Here is a 20,864-nt window from a genome sequence, read left to right on the forward strand (position 1 = left end):
CCCTCCATCATCTCTGTGTACATCCTCTGCTTTCTGACTTCTCTGTAACCAAACAGTCACTCTCTAATGGATTTTCTTTTTCTAGACCTCAGAATTTCCTGAGGTGGCTTTCCTCTCCCATCTAGCCATTATTAAGTGTTAGAGTAGATTTTAAATGCCACCCTAAGCTGAACATAAATGAAAGGAAATGGGAAATTTTTATGCCATCTGCTAAAGTCATATTGTATGACATTTTATCCACTGATTTGAGTACCCAGTCACCGCAATATAGAAAATTGGGGTGAGTGGCATGTGAAACTCAGTGGCAGATCCTTTTTGTCCAAAGACAGTGAAATTCATTCCTGTGGCAGACACACTCCAGTGACATGATATTTCAAATATTATTTGAGTTTTTTATGCCATAATCTAAAATCCATGCAAAAAAAGTAAGTTTCAGATTTAAACTAATTCCAAAATTAATTTAAGTTTTTATGCACAATGAAACAAAATTTGTTTACTTCAGCATATGGAAAATCATAATTGGTTCCTCAGAATTCTGATTATTCAGAGAGGCTCAGCTTATGTTCCCTGTATAGAGTGTTCTGTTGGTTGCCCATTGTGTCTGGTCCTAAATCAAACTTCATAACAAAATCAAATGGGGAATGAGTATATAAATATTACTTAACTATCCTTATAGAAAAATGTGTAGACTTTTTTTTTCTACTGAGCATTTGGTCCAAGAAGCCCTGGGGTTTAAAATTGTTGTGTCTAGAGAGATAGTTTCTAGATGGCCCTCTTAAATGTCTCTTAAGTTAATTTTAAGAAACTTAAGTGATTTGCTTCCAAAGGCTGTGGAAATCCATTGCCACAGAAGGACTTGATGTTCTTGAGATTTAATTTGCCAATTCTGTCTCATGACACTATGTAGAAATGAACTTGTATTTCTTGAGCTTCAGGTCTTACTTTGGAAAGGCCTGTAAAAGGGGAAACTTGGATCACATGTTACAGATGCTGTCTCATAGTGAACAAAAACTCTTTTAATTACACTAATGAACCTTTAAGGTTCTATGACATTTTAAACTCTTGTATTTTAAGTGTATCCAAAAAAACCATTGAAAGCATAAATGAATATCTCATTTCTCTACACCAGTGATTTTCAACTGGTGCCGCAAAAGGCACCCTGGTGTGCTGCAAGAATTTTTAAGACATGTGATGCCTGACTCTTTAGTCAGGGCCACTGACCTCTTTCCCTTTAGATCGTCAAATTAAAAAATGACAACAGCCAACACAACAATAGTTGTACAGTGTGAGTGAATCAAAATTTTGCCTAATATTTTTTGTCAGATCGGTAAAATATATATTTTGGTGTGTCACAGAATTTTAGCAATTAGCTATGTCTTCTCTGAGCATGGAAAAAGTTGAAAATCACTGCTATACACACTCAGTTGATTTCTGTGGGGCAATATATTCTAATAATCTTCTATGTGCTTTAAGTATAGACCCTGGTGGTTTAGACTATTCATTCAGCAAATAGTTAAATGTTTAGTATGTATCAGATAGTGTGCTGGATTCTAGAAATGTAAATAAACATACTCTTTACTTCTCTGGTAGTACTTTCTACAGTAGAAGTTTGAAAGACTAGAAATGTTTCCACAGTCATATTTCCTATAGATTATCACATATTCTTTAAAATGAATATTGCCAAGACCTTTTATCAAGACCCTCCAACCGCCTGGGTTTAAAATGGCGGGCACTGAGAAGTAATTGGTTTATCACAAACTTTTCACACATTTTACTTTTCTTGAAGATATCAATGAATGCAAGATGATCCCTAGCCTCTGTACCCATGGCAAGTGCAGAAACACCATTGGCAGTTTTAAGTGCCGGTGCGACAGTGGCTTTGCTCTTGACTCTGAAGAAAGGAACTGCACAGGTCAGTGAAGGGGCTCACCTTGGAGGGACACCCTTCGGAACTCTTCATCTTTTTTCTACAGCAACTAAGGCTACCCTGATAATCACTTGCTGCCACTTGCTGATTTTGTGCAGACATTGATGAATGCCGCATATCTCCTGACCTCTGTGGCCGTGGCCAGTGCGTGAACACCCCAGGGGACTTTGAATGCAAGTGCGATGAAGGCTATGAAAGTGGATTCATGATGATGAAGAACTGCATGGGTAAGTGTGTGCCCGTTTGATCATCACAGGAGAAAAAGGATTCCAAGAAGCTTTGAGGACTCATAGCCTATTCCTAGCTTCTCCCTGCTCCCCCTGTGTATTGAGCTCCTCTCCAGTGGGTCAGGAATCAGTCTGTGGCAGAGGGAGACTGCCATGGGGAAGGAGTGAGGGAGTTCTTGCTGTGGGGTGATGGGGGCCCCAGACACTGATTATGGGTCCCTGAGAAGTGAGTATAAAGCCTAGAATAGACACCCCAGGGAGGAGAGAACAAGTCAAACATAAGCTATATTTAGGGTTACATTATAGGGTCTCCGTCCAACATTTCTGGAAAAGGAGATTAATTAAGGTGTCTGCCTTAGATTAGGTTCCCCGAGATGGAGATTATTTTGAGGAAGTGCTCTCAGGGGGAGCTTGTAATGAAATAAGGGAGGCAGGTTAGGGGAGGAGAAGGAGCGAAACGGTGCAGCTGCATTTTAGCCTTAATTGAATTCCACAGGGCACTCAGGAGTGTGAATGGTCTCAGGGAATCATCCCACCTTGAGACGAGGCCAACATTTCTATTGCCATATCAGTTCAACCAGTTATTGGCCATGGGTAGCCCCCAGCATGGGAGGGAAATATAATCTCTCATCCCCCAGGTATTTCTGAGTGAAATAGACAGCAGTTCTTCAAGAAGGGAGCGTGTGAGTCATTAGCCGCCAGGACTACCAGAAACAGGGTGACAAGTGCACTGGCCTGGTTGTGAGGACCTGGGCAGGACACCACCGAGATCTTCAACATGGGTCCTTTCCATTTTGCAGACATTGATGAGTGCCAGAGAAATCCCCTCCTGTGCCGAGGAGGTGTTTGCCTAAACACCGAGGGAAGTTATCGCTGTGAATGTCCTCCTGGTCATCAGCTGTCCCCTAACATCTCAGCATGTATAGGTAAGGAGGAAGACTTTCAGATCACTTACTTGTGGTCAGTCATTTGACCCACATCTCTCCCAGAGTCAGAAGCTGGTGGCTGAGTGTTTGCTATTGTTATTTTCTACACAGACATCAATGAGTGTGAACTGAGTGCGAACCTCTGTCCAAATGGCCGATGTGTGAACCTCATAGGGAAATACCAGTGTGCCTGCAACCCTGGCTATCACTCAACCCCCGACAGGCTGTTTTGTGTTGGTAAGTTCTATTTTGAGCGTTTTTTTTACAATTTATTTTATTAGTCTCTTTCTAAAGCACACAAGCCATGTTCTCTAAGTTCTGTTGCCATCACTAGTTACTTTTACTTAATCTTTCTTGTTTCCCTGTAAGCAAAATTCTTTTCATGGTGGCTCACAATCTTCGGATCTCACCTCCCTTGTGTGTTTAAAGAACACTTAAATGAGAGATATGGAATGTTTTGGTTTTAACAAGTATGATTTGACCCATGCTGCTTTAATGGTGAAAGGTGGCACATGCATAACGAGGCAGATCAACAAGTGATTACTAACCACCTGAAATAAATGAAGCATGATGAGGTCCGTGCAAAAGACAGAAAGCATAGGGTACAATATCTGCCCTTAGGTGGTTTAGATCAGTTAAAAATTTTCAAAAAATAATTATTGGAAAGAAGACCATATTGTACATTGAAATAGAGATCTGGTCTGGCACTCCTTAAAGATGGGGTTTTGTGGAACAAGCCTTTTGCTTTGTGGCTGGCCCTCTCTGTAGGTTTAGTCATGCTGGAAAGAGTGGCACAGAAAACCCTGTGGCTTTATTGTGCCCAAAGTCGAAGTGAAACTTTGTAGAAACCACCAGTTTTTGCCTGGTTTGGGGTGTACATCATGTGGAACTGCCAAGTCTCACATGGTTTCTACCCAGAATCATAAATCAGCCCAGATCCTTCTGAAACATGGCCCAGGACAAACTCAGAACTCTAACTCGGGTTCTTGAAAAGGTTTAGAACTTCAGCCAGTTAAGCTAAATGTCAAGTTTATAACTGAATCTGTGACCCTGAGAATTTCACCCACGTGACCATCGTCATATGTGTTCTCATGCACCTAGCATTTCTCCTATGGTGATGTGGCACATTACGTATTGTGTAATTAATTGTTCATCTAACTCTCTAGCAGCAGTTGACCATTATGAAGGCAGGTTTTGTGTCTCTCATTCACCATTAGATTCACATCTTAGCACATAGTAGGTGTGTAGTTCATAGTTTTTGAAGGAATTAAACAATGTAGTGACTTCCAGTTGCACCACGATGCTCTTTTTTTTTTTTTTTTTTTTTTTGCTTTACTTGATCCATGTCTGGAAACTATAAACACATGCCATGATCATAAACATAGAGAAAGGTAATATTATTTTTATTTTTTCTTAGACATTGATGAATGCAGCATAATGAATGGTGGTTGTGAGACCTTCTGTACAAACTCTGAAGGTAGCTATGAATGTAGCTGTCAGCCAGGATTTGCGCTAATGCCGGATCAGAGGTCATGTACTGGTAAGTAGGTTTTAGCCTCCTATGAAATCTCACAGTAACAGGTCCCTGGGTAGAGTGGTTTAGGGCCTGGGCTTTGGAGTTAGATAGTTCTGAATCCAAATCTTTGTTTTTTCACATATTTTAGCTGTGTGTTCTTGATTGAGTTCTCATCTAGAAAATGGGTTTTAGATTGCCTGTGTGAAAGAGTTGTATAGTACTCAGCCTAGTATCTGGTATGTGCTCAGTAAGTGGAGTGCACAAATAGTTTCTCCACTGGTCAGAGCTTTGGAAGAGCTGATCTCTTGGCTCAGTTCAGTGCTCTTCAGGGTATGTTGCCTGGACGAGCAGCATCAGCCTCACCTCAGAATGTGTTAGAAATGAAAAATCTTGGATCCCACCATATACCTACTGAATCAGAAACTCCCGGGGGTTGAACACGGTAACCTGTTCTCATTTGCCCTCCAAGTGGTTTGTGTGTATGCTGAAATTTGATAAATGCTGTTCTAACTTACACTTCCTGTTGTATCATTCTGGGGTTGAGAGCCATGTAGGCAGCTAGGGATGAAAAATGACGTAGGTAATATAGATACTGATTTTGATGTGGGTTAAGAAGAGAACTTAATCTAGAAAAATCTGCCTTAAAAACCCTAGATATAACTTTGGCTATAAAAATTAAATGTTGAAAATAAATATTTTTACTAAAAATGCATCTAAGTAAATATGCTTATTAACCAGTTTTCACTTCAAAATATCAATATAATGGAAGATGATAGACATTAGGCATTTACATTTGATGAGAAATGTAAGATTCATGATCATTTTTGAATGATAAATTCATAGCAGAGATAAAATTGCTAATTAAATGATGGACTTTTAAGTGGACCCAGCTCTTGACACTGAACAGTGTGTTGTGAATATTGAAAATGGTTCTCTCATTTTTCACCTAAGTTGATGGGATATTTTATGTTAAGCTTTATTTGGATTTGAGAACTAATTATCTTATGCCAGTAGGCTGAGTTCATTTGACTTGGGTCAGTTAACTTTTTCATCACTGAACTAATAAAACCAATATCAAAAACATGCCATTGTTGGTTTCGTTCTCTGCAGACATTGATGAGTGTGAAGATAACCCCAATATCTGTGATGGTGGTCAGTGTACCAACATACCTGGAGAGTATAGGTGCTTGTGCTATGATGGATTCATGGCATCTGAAGACATGAAGACTTGTGTAGGTAAGCAAAGAAAACAATATTGCATTTTTTTCTGGTTACTCACAAGTACTGTTAAATTACTTAAAGATTACTTTGGGCAGCTGATAGGTTCTACGTGAATAGTAAGGATACTTAGGGGTATAAAACTAATATTCCAAAACTGGCATGTCAAAGAGCAACTTTCTTGTGACTATGATATGATGCTCTTGTCAGATATGTAATGTGTGCTGAGCTACCATTGGTCAACTCCAGGTAGAGTTTATTTTGCATTATTTATGTCCACTTAGCCCTCCTTCTGCTGTAACTAGAATTTAGGCTTTCAGATGTTTAACTAAAGGCAAACAAAATTTATTTCTGACAAAATGCAATAAACTCTAGAATTGATTGTGTTTGTTTTAGAATTTCTATTGCCATGTATTCAAATTTGCTAAACTTTTCTTCTGCAATATCTAATCTGCCTTTAATCCCATTCATTATACTTTTTATGCCAGGCATTATAATTTTCATCTCTAAGAGTTTGATTTAGTTCTTTTTTTTTATACTTTGGTATCACTATTTAATATGTCCAATCATTCCTCTAGCCTTTTGAACACATGGAATGCAGTTATAATAGCTGTTATAATGTCCTGCTCTACTAATTCTGTCATCTGTGTCAGTTCTGAGTCATTTCAGTAAATTGACTTTCCTCTTCGTTATGGGTCATATTTTCCTGCTTCAAGGAATGCCTGGTAATTTTTGATTGGATGCCAGACATTATAAATTTTGAGTTACTAGGTGCTAGATATTTTTGGATTCCTAGAAGTATTTTTGAACTTTATTTTGTAACCCAGTTATTTGGAAACAGATTGATCCTTTCAAAGTCTTGCTTTTATGCTTTTAAGCAGCAGTTAGTCTTGGGCTAATTTTGCTCCATTACTGAGGCAAGACCCTTCTGGACACTCTACTCAAACCCCTGTGAATTATGGGATTTTCCAGACTAACTGGTAGGAGTAGGCACAATTCTGGGCCTTCTGTGAAGTCTGATGATTGTTTCCTTGAGTTCTTGTGGCTGGTACTTCCCCAGTTTTGAGTAGCTTCTTTACATGCATCCACTGGTCATTACTCATCTGAATACTTGTCTGGGACCTTTAGCAGGTCTCTGCAGCCTTTTCTCTGTGCAGCTCCTGTCTGTCCTTTGCTCTGCCCTTGAACTCTAGTGGCCTGGGCCTTTTAGGACTTTGAGCTTTATCTCCTCAACCCAGGACACATGAAACCCTGGTTTTATCTGTCATCCCTTCCCCAGGCCATGGGCCTGAAACTCTCCCTACACAGTCATCTGGGTCTTTGTACAGCTCATCCAGTTTGTTTTCTTGCTCATGTGGTCACTGTCTTTTGTTGCTGCTTCAGGTGGGAAGGTAAATTCTGTGCCTATTACTCTGTCTTGGCCAGAAGCAAGAACTTAAAATCGAAAACATTTAAACTCTATCACATTTTTATCTAAGGAAAACGCTTAGTGAATATTTTGAAGTCCCAGAAATTAAACTGAATATCGTAAAAAATGAATAATTTTTAACTGGGGAAAGAAGTGAAGTTTGTAACTACCTACACTAAGACTCTTAGTTTATCTGTCCTTTCTTTTAAAATATGGAAACTAAATTGTTGGCATCATGCAAATCGAATTAAAAGTTTCATCGTGCAATGTAATATGCTGTTTTGAAAAGTTTTCTAGACTTCACATAAACAGGCTCCACACTTAGCCTGGAGTCAGTCAGTTTATTTGATTACTTGACCTCCTGCTTATGGCCCAGATAAGATGCCAGTGTGCATGGTTGGCCTGCAGTGTAGAAAGCACATGTGAATTGAGCTCCACAAATGATACATTTGTTTTTGAGTGAAAGTATTTTACCTTTTCTGGTTTATTTAACACAGTTATGTTATCTGGGGGGAAAAGTATTCACTGATATAAACAAGTGGTTATATATGCTAATGATATCTGTGTTTTACAGATGTTAACGAATGTGACCTGAATCCAAATATCTGTCTAAGTGGAACCTGTGAAAACACCAAAGGCTCATTTATCTGCCACTGTGATATGGGATATTCAGGCAAAAAAGGAAAAACTGGCTGTACAGGTATGTTTTCTAAAATTGGAGAATGAAACTTTAAGTGATTAAGAATCCACTACCATAATTATAGATTAATACAAGTTTTAGAGCTATTAACATTTTAATTACATTATAAACCATTTTGTATAACATTTTTCATTAACGTAGCCTGCACTTTTTTGAAAATTGTCATACTTTAGATCTAAACTGAGAGCGTTTTTCCTTTACCTGTGAAAAAAGACATATTGGATAAATTACCACGATAACTAACACTATCACATTTTTATGAAATTAAGACCATATTTTATATCAAAGTAGTTAACATGCTAATTACCAGACATTCATATCCTTTTATAGCCATGCACTACATAATGATATTTAGGTAGACAGACCACATATCCAGCAGAGGTTCCATAAGATTATAATGGAGCTGAAAAATTCCTGTCACTTAGTAGTGTTTTTGCTGTGGTAACATCATGGCTCAACGTGTTTGTGGTGATGCTGGTGTAGACAAACCTACTGCACTACCAGTCATATAAAAGGACAGCATATACAATTCTAGTAGGAGGCTATCCCATCTAGAGTTGTACAAGTGCACTCTGATGTTCACACAGTGATGAAATCGTCTAACTATGCATTTTTCAGTCATTAAGTGGCATGTGACTGTACTAAAGCAAGCCTTTCCCAATAACCTCCATTGCCAACACTTTACATAAGGTCTTACACCTTTTTAAAGAAGCACATCCTGTTATACAATTCATATATTTCATTAATTCTCATCAGTTTTCTAGTTCCTTAAATTAGTAGGCTTTTGATGTATTAAGTTGCAGTAGCCCAAATAAGCCTTATTAGCCGAATAATTTCTGGGACTTAACAAATCTTATATAGTGCTAACTAAGCCCTTTGTAATTTTGCTTGTCTAATACCAATAACACTAATAATACCAACAAGAAAATCTTTTCACAATATTTCTAGATTATCTATTAAATGTCAAATAAAAGAAGTCATTCTGTGTGAGGGATATTGTTTTGAAAAGTTTAGTTGGTATTTTCAAACTTGAGCAATGATATTAAGTATATGGAATAATAAACAAAGTTTTATTGTAATTACATGTAGTAATATAACAGATTATGGCATGTAACATAATTTAAAACATAATCGAGACTGTGGTGAGCTTGAATTAGGTAACTGCATAATTTCTACACAAATAACAGACTTTAATTCCAAAAGCCAGTTTGGCAAGCCTCTGTGACTTAAAATGAACAATAAAATATTTGCATATTGGCAATGTGATAAGTGTACAGATGCTTTTCTAAATTATATCAACATTTTTCAACACAACCCTCAAATATATTATCATTTTAAACCCTGTAATAATACTAATTTTCAAAGTTACATATATAAAGAGGACCACCAATAATATAACTGTGCGTTCAATATTGACAGATTCTAGTCAGGTTATAAAAATGACCATGAAGCTTTCATCCTCACTATATTACTCTTCACATGAAGCGTGGCCAGGGGTCCATTCTGATGGCTCAGTGTTTAAAATCTCAACTCCTCACTTGTTCCCTGGGGTACCAACAATGCTTAGCTCACTGTATCTATGGTTCAAACTTTATTTTTAGCTTGCAGTCTAAATATAGAACTTGGAATAAGGGACAGTGGTCTGGCAGGAACGAAGGGAAAGGTAGGACAGTTCCATATTGCATTTTACTTAATAGAGGCTAATACCACCAACATTTGGCTCAGTTTAACTCACTAAAATTCACCCCAGAGAATGGTGATGTTTGAGTAGGGAGAAGTTAATCTAATGGGACGGTCTTCAGCTATAAGAAAAGGAGATCTTTATAATTTATGCTCCAAATTCCAGCTAATAGAGGCATGTGCAGAGGCCAATTATTTTAGGCCTCTTACCATGAAGAAAGCTTAAATTTTCATGTGACATTAATTTCATTTTAGGTAAATGAGATATAATGTATATAATGCCCTTGGCACAGTGCTTGACATTCAGTAGCTTCGTCAATAAATAGTAGCTACTGTTGTTATTATAAAATGAGACACAGACACAGTGTCTAGAAGCCATTTAATTGAAGACATAACTTGTAGTCTAGCAAAATTTTATACTACTATTTACTGACACACTCTTGAAATCAGTTTAAAGGAAGAAAATCTTACTCTGTATATTAAATGGCTTGTTTTAGAAGGCGAGTTTCAGTTAAGTTTGCACATATACTGAGACTGTGGTGAGAAGAGCTGTGTCCTTCATGTCAGATGAGATGACACCAGTTTTATGTTAAGAACAGCAATCTTTCAGTAAATTATGTGAACATAAACATAGATTTAAAGTCCAAGAAATACTCTTTTCCCAAGGTCCAACATCCCTCTACTTTTAAATCCTAGTCTAAAATGATTTTTAATTGTGCATAGCACAGATTGCACTGTAGGGAGAAGACCAGCTCCATTGCCCCTTTGACATCATAGGAGTATGGGCTGTGGTATCCTCATGTAAAGCAGTAGAACTCTGGACTTAGTGCCTAGTCCTTCCACTGGTTCATGAGCTGGAAGAAATCACCAGGGTCCTCTGCAGTCACGCAAGTGTTCCCCTTGGGTAAGCACCCTGCAGTGAAGTATGGAAAGAGAGAATGCATTAGGGAGGAAAGAAACAGAAGTCCTCTGTATATGCTGTTGTTAACAACCAAGGGTATCACACTTGATTGAAAATGACTTATACAAACTGGAATTGGCAGCATGTCTGGTATACTTAAAAACAAGCTTTAAAAATCTGAGCCAAAATGTTTTTTAATCCCATGTAACTAAGGCTCTTTTAGCCTGCTTTTAGTTTAAAATTAGTGTCACTCACAACTTAGAATACCAGCAGGTTACCTTGGTGATAGCCATGTTAAAGACAAGTTTTTATAATGTCCCAGGCAACTAATACAAATACAGATATTATCTTGCCTAATGGGATAAGCAAGTCACACAAAAAATAACAGTGAAGAGATCTGGAACTATGTTTTGAGGACAGACAAAAGAAATATCCTACATATATTTCTATACATGTATAATATGTATAATATATGTAATATCTATTTTTTAAAATAAATAGCCTGTAAAGGAATTGTAGAAATATGTATGCTATTTCATAGGGAGGAACTTTGTTCACAAGAACTAAAAAAATGTCCTCTGCGTTCCATTACAGCTTTGTCTAAATATTTCAGCTCCCTTGTCATTACTGATTGTTTCCATTTTAACAAATAAACATGTTTTTTTTTCCCCCAATCACTTTAGCAGCGTTCAGAATCCACCCACTGACGTACATTCCCAGCCTACACAGATGTTAAGGGTTTCTTTTTTTCTCCTTCAGCTTTGTCCAAATCATGAGTTGAGGGGAATGTTCAATTTAATGGAGGGAGAAAGTACATTTGTTTGAAATCTAGAACACAGCTCTCCGTCCTTGGCTTAAGGGAGTGAGCTGGATCACGATTTTTCTGTGGCCCACATGCAAGGCTTCTGCTGTTCATTTTACCTAACTGTACTTAGACAACCAATTGGAAGAAGAAAAATTAGGTTGCTGCTAGGTGCCATTCATGGTGGGCCCTGGCTTTCACAAGCTAATTTGTAAGACCCTCCCACCCACCATGTGCTTACTCAATCAGTCAGTAAGGAGTTGCTTTCAGTTAAAATAGGAGGACTTCTTGGTAGTTCCATTTCTCAAACTGTGTGCTCCTTTTCACCTGAGAAACATTGCTGGTGGGCCGCAGTCCATGAGAGGGAATTATAGACTTCAAAACCACCAGCAGTCAATGAGAATTTGTACCTATTTCCTTCCAGCTTCTTATCGCTGCTAACTGTCCTCCCCTGGCTGTCAGCCTGTGCAAACTCATTGGGTGTTCAGTTAAATGGTTTTGGCTCAAATTTGGATCCAAATTAAGAAATCCAAGCAGCCCTCCCGTTTGGCCTCCACAATCCCTCGAATGTCCTCCTCCCCAACGCCTAGTCAAGGAGCTCTGCTGGGTTCGGGTCCACGTCACTGATGCCGAGATGGCGGGAATGTAGGTGTTCCTGTGGGTGGTACAGCCTCTCCCTGCATGACTGTCAGAGGAGGCCAGGGCAGCTCAGAGCACAGCTCTCATTCAGACATCAGTGGAACACATCCAGCGCTGTGCCTGGGGTCTGCTCGAACCACACCCTGGCCCTTCAAGAGAGCCGTGCAAATAGGACCTTTGAGTCTATGAGGGAGCTTTGGTGGGTTTACGGAGGTTGCAGTGTCAGCCCTAAATTTGAATTTCTTTGCTTTTCTTGGCTTGTGCTTATTCTTAATCTTAAAAAGGAATTTTCTGTCTGGAGCAGACTTGTGGGGGAAAGAGAACATTTGTACAGAAAGAGATGTTCTTGGCAAGTATGTGCTATGTTCCTTCACATTATTGAAGACTACAGTGTTTGAATGCAGCATTTTTGTTTGCTTGTTTTCCTTATGGCTCAGTTTCCCCTTCTGTTTGTTTTTATAATGCAGTGCTGTCTTAGGCCCAAGTCTGCCATGGAACCGATTGATGAATAATAGTTGGCACATGCATGCGCATACCCACACATGCAGAGACGTTTTATTCAGAGATGTCTTTACACTTTATGACCAAGTCTTTCTAATTCAGTTGTCACATACTGAGAGTATAAGACATTGAGATAATGGCTTAACAAATATTCACAAAATGGGGGATTAAATATTGGCTCCCGAGTTGCTCTCTCTCAGTACCCTAAAGCCCGTGATACAGGGCCTCTTGCAAATGTGATTTCTTTTCACCTAGAAAAAGTGTGGTGAAATTGCACATATTTTCTTTAATGAGAAATTTATATCAGCATATTATTAGTGATAGAGAAGGAGGGAAACTCTCCTTTTAAAAGAAATTGTAATTTCCTTAATTGCAATACTAAATATGGAAGGTAAAAAAAAAAAATCCATATAAAAATAAGTGTAACTTTGGCGAGGAGAACACTGGAAAGAAAAGGATTACAAAATTACTAGATTGAAAAGTTATGATAATCTCTGAAAATTATACTTAGTAGAAAGATTACTGAATACTTCTATGAGTCTGTTGAACTCACCACAATTTTGAACACTTCAAAAAGGAGGATTTAAAGTCCTGGTGTATCTAAAGAAATCAGCCCCATTAGGCAGCTGCGGCGTAAGGGAAAGAGTACTAAGCAGTGAACAGGGAAGTGAGTTCGTTCCTGGTGGTCCTGGCTCTGCTCCTCACTGACTTTGGGGCTCTCAAAAGTCCCCAGGCCTTTGGGAACCTTTGTATCCTCCTCTGAGAAACTGAGAATTGGGAAAGTAGAAGTCTAAATTCTTTCCACTTAGAAAATTCCTTGATTTTATAACTTTTGGTGGCTTCAATACTTAGGCAATTGAAGCTCATTATTTCTACCGAATTCAGATCTCATGAAAAATAAAGGAGAGAAATTAAAATGACTCTGCAAAAGTGCTGATTTGCATCCGTCACTCTGAGGAAAGCGAGTACCTGAGGAAAAGAGAAGTGCTGATGGCCTTGCTTGGGAGCCCATTAGGTCAGACTTACTTTCTTGAGTTCCTGTGCCTACTCACCACCATTGTACCTGGGCCGGCCTGCCTCCCCATTTCCTTGGAATGTGCCATGCTCAATTATTCAGTTGGTTAAAGCTCCCAGTCACAAGCCTAAAGCTGCCTGGTATGCGCTTCCCTCGGCCTGCCTTAATAACTCAGTAGGTGCATGTGGCTGCCAAGGTTATGTTAAAATTCACCCATACAATATGTTATAATCCTAAGAACACTCTTTCAGGCATGTTTTCACTTTGTGATTATTAGTGATATTGCAAAATGTTTCGTAGGAGAATGTTATTTTGTGTTCTAAAAGTTTTAAAGGAGCCAAAGATTCTAGGACAGTTTCTGAGCTTCAGATGAACTATTTGGCAAACGGCAGGTTTCCAAACACTTTCAAATTATTTAATTGGGCTTTTTAAGTAAACAAAAGGGTAAACATAAGTTGCTTGCCCGATTTCTTTTCATGCCACTATTCAAGCCATCACCGAAAATTCTTGCAACATTCTGTATGCCAAAATTATCCTTCTTGACCTAAGTTCTGTCTTAAACATTGGTTTCCCTATAGTCACCATATCCATACCTATGAGTTCTTGTTCTTAGTTAATAAAAAAAAGTTTATTATGAGGTTAAGTTCCTGGCTTTTATTAATAATGGGTTAATTTTAGGCAATAAGATTATGGTACCAGTTCCAATTCTGATCACTAAGTAGGTGTTTTATAATTCAGTTACATTCTGACACTGTCTTTGGGTGGTTAGGGACTCAGCCTCACAGGGCTGTCCCCGTTTCAAATGCTAGTTCCAAGTCTAGGTTCGTTACCTGTGCTTCTGACATATTGGCCCTACATCCTATATATGAGAGATTCCCATGACATCTTCCTTGGGTTTGATTAGTTTTTGAGAGAAGCTCACAGAACTCAGAAAACTACTGTACTCATTAGATTACCAGTTTATTGTGAAAGGAAATAATTCAGGAACAGCCAGATAGAGGAGATGCATAGAGCAAGATATGAGGAAGAGATGTGGATCTCTGTCCCGGAGAGTGCACCCTTGCTGAATCTTCATGTGTTCACGAACCTGGAAGCTCTCCGAATCCTCTTTTGGAATTTTGTGAATGCTTCCTTACATACGTATGAGTGACCAAATCATTGGTCTTCGCTTGATTCAGTCAGCCCCTCTTCCCATAACTCGTCCTAAGGTCAGGGGAGTGGGACTGCAAGTTCTAACCCTCTGGTTGCATGGGTGGTTCTCACAACCAGGCCTACAGCTCAGGGAAGGTCCAAAACTCATCTCTTTCACATAATAAAAGACACCTTCCTGGCTCTCATCACTTAGGAAATTCCAAGGTTTTTGGAGCTCTGTGCCAGAAATGGAGGCAATGACCAAATATATATATCTTACTATAAATAACAATTTTAGAGAAAACAAACATATTTCACTTTATACTTTATATTATTTATTATAACACTTTTATATTATACAACCTATCTTGGCTAAATTTGGAAATGAAATTTCAGAGAATGGAGAATTTTCAAGAATGTGGAGGCTTTCAGTAATGTGACCCTAATCTGGTACTCCTTTTACAGATAAATCTCCCTTGGATTGATGTAGTTTTACATGAACTGTGCAAGAAGGCTTGGGTCTCCAACATGCTAGGACTCTAAGAAGCTAGAGAAAAGAAGGTTCATACACTGCCTTAAGGAAAATTCTCTGCAAATGCTTAAATTAGCAATACCTAAAGTAAATCTTTCATAAGAAATAAAGCATAATTAAATAATACGATGTTTTACATTTAAGAATAAAATAAAGTTGATATATAGAATATAAGCAAAAACATTTTCTAGTATGCCAACAACGTTGTATTCCTTTGTCTGTATGGTTGACTTAATAAAAATATTGGTTATAGAAGCATGTGACCATGAGTGTTAATACCATAGAGCATTAGACAACTCACCTTGTAAGATCATTGACTGGAAAAAGGTTCCTTTTGTTTTGCAGCAACTAGACATTTACATATAATAATGGAGGATAATTAGTTAATAATAGCAAGTAGCTTCACACAGTTGTTTCTTTATAAATTAAAATTTCAAGCTGTTCAATGTATGTAAACATGTGGATGCTAATCCAGTCTGTATTATACTATGGGAAGTGTGAAAGTGAGTCTGCTTTTGACGTTGCTAAGTTGCTATTATTACGTTATTTAAAAGACCAAAATGGTATCTGTGTTGAGCTTTTTAAAAGCTGCTGCTTGTTTTTTCAGATATCAATGAATGTGAAATTGGAGCGCACAACTGCCACAGACATGCCGTGTGTACCAACACAGCAGGGAGCTTCAAATGCAGCTGCAGCCCTGGGTGGGTTGGAGATGGCATTAAGTGCACAGGTGCGTTGGAGAATAGCAGACAGAGATTCTCATGAACTGCAGAGATTATAAATATGAAAATATGAATTCTGTAAAGAAAAATTGCATTTGTGTATTATTGATGTTCAATCACACACTTTCTGTTCATAATGCTTGATCTGTTTCCTTAAGATCTGGACGAATGCTCCAATGGAACCCACATGTGCAGCCAACATGCAGACTGCAAGAATACTATGGGTTCTTACCGCTGTCTCTGTAAGGATGGGTACACAGGCGACGGCTTCACTTGCACAGGTAGGTTTGTGTTGGAAACAACTGTGTAAACAGCAGTCAGAGAAGCGAGGTGTACCCTATCTTTTGGGCCATCAGTTCTTTTCTGGAGACTGGGTCAGTTATGGACAACTTTAACATAAAAGTTTAGTTATTTGAAACTAGATCCTGGTGGAATGGAAATTTGGAGCTAGGTCAATTAGGGAAACTGCAGTAGCTAATTATATATGTATATAGTTATTAGTACTATATATATCTCACTGTATGTAATGATGTCATTAATTTAAAACAAGTCACACTGCCTTTTATATTCCTTAGCTTTTATATTTTTGTGCCTATTTCTCTCTGTTGTCTTGTTTTCCATCCCCTACTCGAGAGTGAGCTTGCTGTAGGAAGCTATGGAAGGAAAAGGGATTAGATATTCTGGGTCATGTCAACAGTATACCTTTTTCTCCCACCGGTCATCATCATTGTCCTCCCACATTGGCATAAGCAAGAATTTTATATCTGCTTTGCTGGGAATTCATTCACTTCCAGGTTTACAATATACCGATGACTTTTATTTTTTTAGTTATAATTAATAGTCATGGAATTAACATGAATTGCTACATATATTTGAATATATATGATTAGAAATGTGATTGCGTAAATAGAGGTGAGCAAAAGTTGGTTAATAATAAGATTAAATAATTTAAAATAAAGAGTAAGTAAATAATACAAGAATAAACTATTTTGTGTACTCACAACTGAAAACCTACTTTTGCCCACCCCTGTATGGTACATGCACTTACATGAACATGTATACACAGGGAACACTTTTTATGTTAGGATTTGCATATTAAATAAGATACTGACCTCCATTTTTCATTGGTCATTAGGTAGCAGAGCTGCCCACATAACTAGGAGCATTCCTTTATCCTGAGCACTTTGCTCACAAGAAGTCATTTAAACATAAAAGAGGCTAAGGCCCAGTAAGTGATTTACCTGGATTTTTTTTTTTTTAACTCACTGAAAGTGTTATCATATTTGAAATTGTTTTTACCTAACCAAGGGAAATTTTGTCATCATAAACCTCCCAATACCTTTTAGAAAATACGGAATGTTTTATGTATTAGGCACATATCGTTCTTGTGTTTGATATTTAATGCCCATGATTACTAACAAAACTTGGTAAGATTAAGCAGCCTGGAATTTTTGGTGTCCTCTATAGTTGTTTTAGTTCTTTTGCTGTCCATTGGAACAGATCCTGAACTTTGAGAAATAGACACAAACCATGGTGTGTTATTTCCTGTCATGGATGTGTCTTCATGTGGATGAGTTTGCTTGAAAAAGCCTTAGTTTGATGATTTAAGTTATTCATTTTACATAATTAGTGATAATTTAGCATCTGAATACCATGTTCATTGAATATTCAATATTAGCATTCCAGAAAGAAAAAATGTCTTGGAAGCTCTTTGTCCTTTTATTCTAAATGATAGCTTTGCTGCTAGAGTAATCTTGGTTGTAGGACCTTGCTTTTTATCACTTTGAATGTATCTTCCCAATCCCTTCCTTCCAGCCTGCAAAGCTTCTTTTGAAAAATCAGCTGATAGCCTTAGGGGAACTCCCTTGTATGTAACTAAAAGCTTTTCCCTTGATGCTTTTAAGATTCTCTCTTTATCTTTAACCTTTGACATTTTAATTATGATGTGTCTTGGTGTGGGCCTCTTTGAGTTCATCTGATAAAGAGCTTCCCAGACAAGAAAAAGCTAAAAGCATTCATCACCACTGAATCAGTACTATATGAAATGTTAAAAGGTTTTCTTTAAGAAAAAGATAAAAAATATGAACAATAAAATGGCAATAAATACTTATCTATCAACAATCAAATCTACAGAACAAAATAAAAGAACAAGTAGAACAGAAACAGAATCATAGATACAGAGAACATTTTGATGGTTGCCAGAATGGGGAGGGAGGTAGGTTAGGGGAATGGGAGAAAAAGGTGAAGGGATTAAGAAGTACAAATTGGTAGTTACAGACAATCATGGGGATGCAAAGTACAGCATAGGGAATATAGTAGCCAAAGAATATATACACATGACCCATGGACATGGGCAATGGTGTGGTTATTGCCTGAGGAGGTGGGGGACTGGATGAAGGGGGGGAAATTGGGACAACTGTACTAGCATAAACAATAAAGTATAAATAAAATTATAAAAAATGAAGTCAATAAAGCATCAAATTTTTATTTTTAAATTGAAAAAAGAGGGAGAAATGAGTTTAAATGTGTCGAGTAGAAAGTATGGCCAAACACCACTCTACTCAGGAAGCTGACAATTATAAAAATTGTTGGAACTGCGGAATGGGAAAACTCCTAACTGAGAAAGAGTAACTTGTATTTCTTTCTGGCTAGATCTTGATGAGTGCTCAGAGAATCTGAACTTGTGTGGCAACGGCCAGTGCCTAAACGCCCCAGGAGGATACCGCTGTGAATGTGACATGGGCTTTGTGCCCAGCGCTGATGGGAAAGCCTGTGAAGGTAACTGATGGAGAAGCTGCTGGGCGTCTTGCAGGCCTGATGAGATTAGATTATTTAAACATTCCTGGTTTTATTTTTTAACTGAGGTGTGTTTCAGCTTCTACTTCGTTAACTCAGCTTGTGGAGGGATTGGGGTTCCAGCCAGATCATTTATTCCTCCCTGTGCAGAGACCATCTTCTCTGGCCAAGAACTGCACATCCAGCCTTGGCTGGATGGTCTACAAGAACACCCCTGTTGGTCGTAGGCAAGAGAAGGTCATCAAGTGCGCTTAACTCTTTTCTCTATCGCTGGGGGAAAGAACTCAAAGTGCGGGTCCCCTGATAATGTCCTGTTGAAGGATTCTCTTTAGACATGGAAACACAGTTTCAAGTCTCTGTTATGGATTGGTTTCCAAACACCAAGGCTTTAAAATAGCAGAGCAGATAGTCTTTTCCATATGTAGAATAATGTCCTGGGTACGCTTGTCTCACATGGTCTGTAAATACCTTTCGCAAATCTGTCCAGTAGGAAACTCTTTGGGATAATGGCATATGTCATGATGTCTCTCAGCCCAAGACTCTGTCTTTCTGATAAGTGTTGGTCAGGAGTCCTGGGAGCCTGTAGGCTAAGGATGTATCCCACTAGGAGATGCAAGATTCTTCCTTTACCCACACTTGTAAAATGTAAGTGTGTTATCCCTCATTGAGAAGGATTGGAGGCTACAATGAACTAAAAGAATTTCAGTAGAAATAAATAAATGATAACAATTGACAGTAGAAATTTAAACAAGACTCTGATTAATGCCTTAACTAATAGTTGCTGCTTGTTAATAGGACATTAACTTAAAAGCAGTCCTTAGCTATGACATGTATACTAATTCCCTCATATAGTTCTATAAATACTTTTCTTTGTTATGGAACCATTGGGTGTTCTTTATACAGTTTATATTAAATATGCAAAGTTTGATATAAAATGCCTCTGAGTCAAGAAACCAGATTATGCTCTTGATCATGTGCCTAATGCCTTGTTTACTTTTGTTACTCCGAACATCCAAGGAAAACAGGTACTGTGCCACCTCTGGTTACATAAATAGTTGCATTGAAAGTTTTGCTTCTCTTAATGCTACAAGGGAAGGTTTTGTTTGTTTGTTAGTTCTTAATATAAATCATTGCTGGCAGAGTGGTCATGGCTATTTAAAGCCAGTTTCAAGGCCGAAAAAGTGCCCACGTGTCAATTACACAAGCAGAATGTTAATGTAGGGCAGGGACAGCGGCCTGGGCGAGGCGTCTGCAGTTTCTAGATCTCCGTCAACAATAGCTGATGCACACAATAGTACTAGGGATACAGAGGGTTATAAAACTGATTATAAAAGTTTCCAAAAAGCTTTTGTGATTCTTAAAATATTAACCTGCAACAAAAATAGTGATTAGATTAAACAAAGAGAATTTAAGCTAATGTGGCCTTTTTGGCTCTTACTTTACAGAAATGATTTAAACTTGTGTGAAACACCATAATTGAGATACATATATGTAAAATGCTTAGCCCACTACTTGGTATGTAATAGGGGCTGAGAAAAAATAAGTTCTCACCTAGGAGACTTCCCTATACATAGCAAATCATCTAAAAGTCTATAGGAGAAGTGCCTAGATTGCCATCTGATAGTTGTCATTTTCCTAATAATATTGTCTACTTACAGTAGGTAGTGTCTTTAGCAAAAAAAAAAAAAAAATCAATTTAATGTCTCCCTTTTTGTACCCTTTTCCAAGATATTGATGAGTGCTCCCTTCCAAACATCTGTGTTTTTGGAACTTGCCACAACCTTCCCGGTCTCTTCCGTTGTGAGTGTGAGATAGGTTATGAACTGGACAGAAGTGGCGGGAACTGCACAGGTAAGGCATCCGTTTGCATCAAAATTTGCTCCCGGGGTCCCAGGGGACTTGGCTGTTGGGGTCCTGCTGGGATTCCACAAGGATATTCACAGAGTCACAAACAAAAAGCTGGGATGAAGCATTAGGTATCACAGAATAAACTTTCCAAGACCTGATTAGATGTGAAGGTACAGAGGAAAGAGTTGAAGACATTTGAAGGAGCAGACTTTGTAACCTTAGAATCATGCTGTGGCTGCACAGGAATGTTCCGGGGGTGCTCCAGTTATAAGGCTCCCCTGCCATTCCTTTCCTCCTTGGGTACACTTTCAGAAAGTTTTCCTTTGAAGGCCACAGGATCATGGGTTTCCTCCTTGTACTCCTCCAAAATGATAC

At 38.2% G+C, this 20,864-nt stretch overlaps 1 protein-coding gene across 1 annotated transcript in view; it reads left to right on the forward strand.

Annotated features, from left to right (window-relative positions):
- Window positions 1-20,864, forward strand: part of FBN1 (fibrillin 1) — a 223,807-nt gene that overhangs the window by 148,098 nt on the left and 54,845 nt on the right. The window contains exons 25-35 of the mRNA XM_054565457.1: window positions 1,787-1,912; window positions 2,026-2,154; window positions 2,955-3,080; window positions 3,192-3,317; window positions 4,498-4,620; window positions 5,707-5,832; window positions 7,797-7,922; window positions 15,731-15,853; window positions 16,004-16,126; window positions 18,498-18,623; window positions 20,370-20,492. Coding sequence (XP_054421432.1) covers window positions 1,787-1,912; window positions 2,026-2,154; window positions 2,955-3,080; window positions 3,192-3,317; window positions 4,498-4,620; window positions 5,707-5,832; window positions 7,797-7,922; window positions 15,731-15,853; window positions 16,004-16,126; window positions 18,498-18,623; window positions 20,370-20,492 — 1,377 coding nt within the window. The remainder of the gene's footprint in view (window positions 1-1,786; window positions 1,913-2,025; window positions 2,155-2,954; window positions 3,081-3,191; window positions 3,318-4,497; window positions 4,621-5,706; window positions 5,833-7,796; window positions 7,923-15,730; window positions 15,854-16,003; window positions 16,127-18,497; window positions 18,624-20,369; window positions 20,493-20,864) is intronic.

This window comes from Pteronotus mesoamericanus, unplaced genomic scaffold (assembly GCF_021234165.1).
Source record: "Pteronotus mesoamericanus isolate MK-2021 breed Mesoamerican mustached bat unplaced genomic scaffold, CSHL_Meso_final contig_164, whole genome shotgun sequence".
NCBI lineage: Eukaryota > Metazoa > Chordata > Mammalia > Chiroptera > Mormoopidae > Pteronotus > Pteronotus mesoamericanus.